General features: G+C 39.7%; 1 protein-coding gene across 1 annotated transcript in view; it reads right to left on the reverse strand.

Annotated features, from left to right (window-relative positions):
• Positions 1 to 2,345: 2,345 nt before the first annotated feature.
• LOC107294290 (disintegrin and metalloproteinase domain-containing protein 21-like) overlaps positions 2,346 to 3,748 on the reverse strand; it is a 5,169-nt gene continuing 3,766 nt past the window's right edge. The window contains exon 4 of the mRNA XM_015823513.1: positions 2,346 to 3,742. Within this exon, the coding sequence (XP_015678999.1) occupies positions 2,346 to 3,742 (1,397 nt within the window). The remainder of the gene's footprint in view (positions 3,743 to 3,748) is intronic.

Here is a 3,748-nt window from a genome sequence, read left to right on the forward strand (position 1 = left end):
GACCTTGGTTCCCATGGGACAAACGATAATTTTGACTAGTGAAGCACCTGGGCAACCCCACTCCCTCTCTTCTATTTGGCAACCTCAAATCATAAGGAAAATGGCTGCAACCATGTCCATTTGTAAAGTTGACAACCAGATCACCAGGTCACCAGCAAATTGACACTCAGTTAAGCAGGGATTAAACCACATTAAATAAATGTTGAAAATATAATCTCATTAGTGGCTGTAGCAAAATTGTCCAAACTGATTAGAACCAACAACATGAAAAAATGTCAAAAATCGTGCATTGGCATTTATGTGAAAAGTTCAGCTTCACTGTTATCAACAATTACTAGGACCATACACCCAAAAATGTTTTAGAAAAGTTGCAGTTTGAGATCTTGTGGGATTTTAAAACACAGAGCAATATTTGAAAGTGTTACACTTATGGACTTGACTCCACTGACTGCAAACTCTCCCACCCACCCCACTGTACCTCCTGGATTCAGAAGCCTGCAGTTAGAACATGCCCAAATAAAACTCCATGACGTTCACTGTATGAGTAGAGATAATCATCATCATTGTCATTATCATCATCAACTTTTGATTATTTTCCTGTGATGGTTGGGTTGTGAACTGGTGGAACTATGGCACTCTTACACAGTTCTTTGCACATCTACTCCAAACTCCCTCCTAAAACAAAAGCATATGTATAAATATCCTTTCTTCATTTGTTCTCTGATCTGTGGCTTTTCGGAATGAACTTGAATGATTTACCTTTTTTTTTTTTTTAGAGGGAAAGCTTCCACAAGAGCCTAAGGGGAAAAAAAGCATCCACAAGAAACAACTTACAACACAAGTTTTCTCCCTTGGTCTTTTGTAGAGAGGTTTGTTTTTTCCCATAGTTCTTTGTGGAGAATTTTAGTAGCAAAGATTGGGAGAGAACCCTAAGGCTGGCCCCCATCCATTTGCCCAAATGTTCATTCACCAGCCTGCAACAGGAATGGACTGGCATTAGGTACTAGGACTGATAATAGATTCCCAATTCACCCACCCTCTCTTCATGACCAGGAATAGCCAGTCTAGCTTACAGGCTATATGAACTACCCTACTGGCAGTACTAAGTTTGTATCATCCACTCCTGCTTCACCCAACATGATAGATGAGTGAGCTTCCTCCAGGCATTCGACATTCTTTTTACATATGAAGAAGGAAGGAAGAAGCAATGTGGCTCCATTTCTTTGTTGAGTTACCATTATAAATTGACTGGTTGTTCCTTCTGGGTGAGAGGAAGGAAAGGACCCTTCTACCAGATGAAGAGCAGCAGGAGAGGTAATCTATGAGAGTTTGTTTATATGAATGTGTTGTATTGAGTGTGTGTGTGTGTGTTGCAGTTTGTAAGTAGGTTGTGGATGAGTAGACTGATGACACTGAAAGCTAATATTTCAAGTGGGGTAAAATCCTAAAGAACCTTTTATTTAAAACAGATCAATCATAGTAGAACTGATGAGAAAACTTGTAACTGAATAAAACACATGCTGGAGATGCATTTCTCCAATTGTCACTGAGTGGCTTCATAATATTGAACGCCCATAATAATTTCATCAATTATCTTACTGGGGCAGAGTTAGAGAAGGTCGGTGTGCAGAGCTGTGTTGGCAGCCCAAATGATCTATCATCAACAATGCCTCTCCATCTTTCTTTGACATCCAATGTACTGTTGGTATAGTTGGCTATTGGTTGAGGTATCTGCAGCTCAGATGCTTCATTTTCAAGGCTACCCTGGAGACTTCTCTTCAGAGGCCCATTGATGATCACTGCAGGTCGACCCACAACCAGACTCAATCCAGCAGCTTCAGATGATTCTGAAGTTCATTTAAAGTTCACTGAAGTGTTAAAAAAGCCTTTATATGGCTACAGAGTAAGCCTCCTTCAATCTATCTGTAGCAGACTTTTCAGGCAATGTCTTTAGTGAGACAGGAGGAAAGCCTCCTTCAGTTTTTCATCAATCCTGGAAAGAAATATTCTGACTTTCAGCAAAAGAGACAACAGGTTTAATCTATTACAATGACTGATTGGACTAATTCTTAATGAGAATAAAATATTCTAGTAGAAAATGAAGAAAGGGTAAAGGTGCTAATGGATTTTAGTTGTGCTTTCTTGATACTACAACCTCCTGCATGTTGATAGGAACTAGGAGCCATCACACTGGAACAAGCAGCGCCTGGATTATCTCTTCCTCCCAGACTTGGACTTTGAGGTTTAAGCTACAAAATTAAAACAATTTAATTTTTTTCCCTTTAAATTGACTGTTAAGTTCTATGTTTCTATTGGATGCGATGTGCATTCTAAGCAAGGGTAAGTTACACTGCTGTTCCTTCATCTTTTGATTTCGTAGCATGGACTCTTCCCTGAAATTTTCCAAATTGGTTTCTCAGTCCATCCTTGAACCAAATAACCAGGCCAATAGAAACAATGATGAAAAAAAAGGCACAGAATATTCCAGCAACAGAGGAGGTTTTCATATTAGCTTTAGCCTGTCCCATAACTGGAGGTGGCCCACTGTCTATGCTACCTCCATAACCTGTATTGCTACAGTCTGGAGGGGCCCATCCAACATCACAGTGACAGTGTTTAAGAGTGTTACAAACTCCCCGATTGTGGCACATTGTGACATTACAGTCATATTTCAGAATGGACACATTGACACAACTACCCTCAATACACATCATGTTATTGCCACAAGGAACACCATCTCTCACTGCTCCAATATCATTCACCTTCATCCCAGGATGGTAGTCAATGCCCCAGCAGTCATTAAATTCAGTGGAAGTTTGAATTATTGTACTGTGATCTTCCAAAGAAGGCATTTGTACAGTTTTACACTGAATACGGCCACATAGGATATCCCCAGGATTACATTTCTTGTAAATTCCATGTTTAAGCCCACAGTTGCCAAAGCGATCACCTTTATTATTCACTTCTCTGAAACATACTTCAGAAGCGACTGTTGCTTCACTACCAAATATTATTTTGCAGTGCATATCGTGAGTCGTGCAGTTCCCATGATAACAATACACGTCTTCATTGCACACGGCACCATCTTGCACGTGCACATCTTCTGGACAGTGCTCTGAAGTCCCATTGCAATATTCAGGAAGATCACAACTACTAATCTTCTCTCTGCAAATAGTTCCTTTTTGATAATATTGGCAGTTAGCACAGCACAGACCCAAGGAACAAACAGCAGTAGGGCGCAACATACAATTAGCTTGACAGCAGGGATCTGACTTGCATTGCATTTCCGACCCACAGTCACATTGCTCTCCATTTTCCACTATTTTGTTACCACAGGATTCAAATTTAAAAGTTGTGTTAGTGTCTGGAGGGACAAATAAACAGTCAGTGTTTTTATGGGTGAAATAATCCCTATAACTGCAGTTACTAAATTTATCAGTCTCTGCTGCATATGGTGCCATAATGCATTCACTCTTTTCACAATAACAAAACCGTTCATCATGTTGCATTCCAAGAACGTGTCCCTGTTCGTGGGTAAATATGACAGACATATAAAACAAACTGGGAGTTCTATAGGATTCAATAGCACTTGCCAGGTAATTGTTACATATAGTTCCAACATATGCAAGTCCTACAGTTGCCCCAAAATCCTTGTATGCAAATAGGTGACCAACATCATTCTTTAAAACATTAAGTAAATGATTTGTTCTCCATTCATTAAATAATAAAAGTGTGTCATCCGCTATAG

This window comes from Protobothrops mucrosquamatus, unplaced genomic scaffold (assembly GCF_001527695.2).
Source record: "Protobothrops mucrosquamatus isolate PMUCROS unplaced genomic scaffold, P.Mucros_1.0 scaffold1897, whole genome shotgun sequence".
NCBI lineage: Eukaryota > Metazoa > Chordata > Lepidosauria > Squamata > Viperidae > Protobothrops > Protobothrops mucrosquamatus.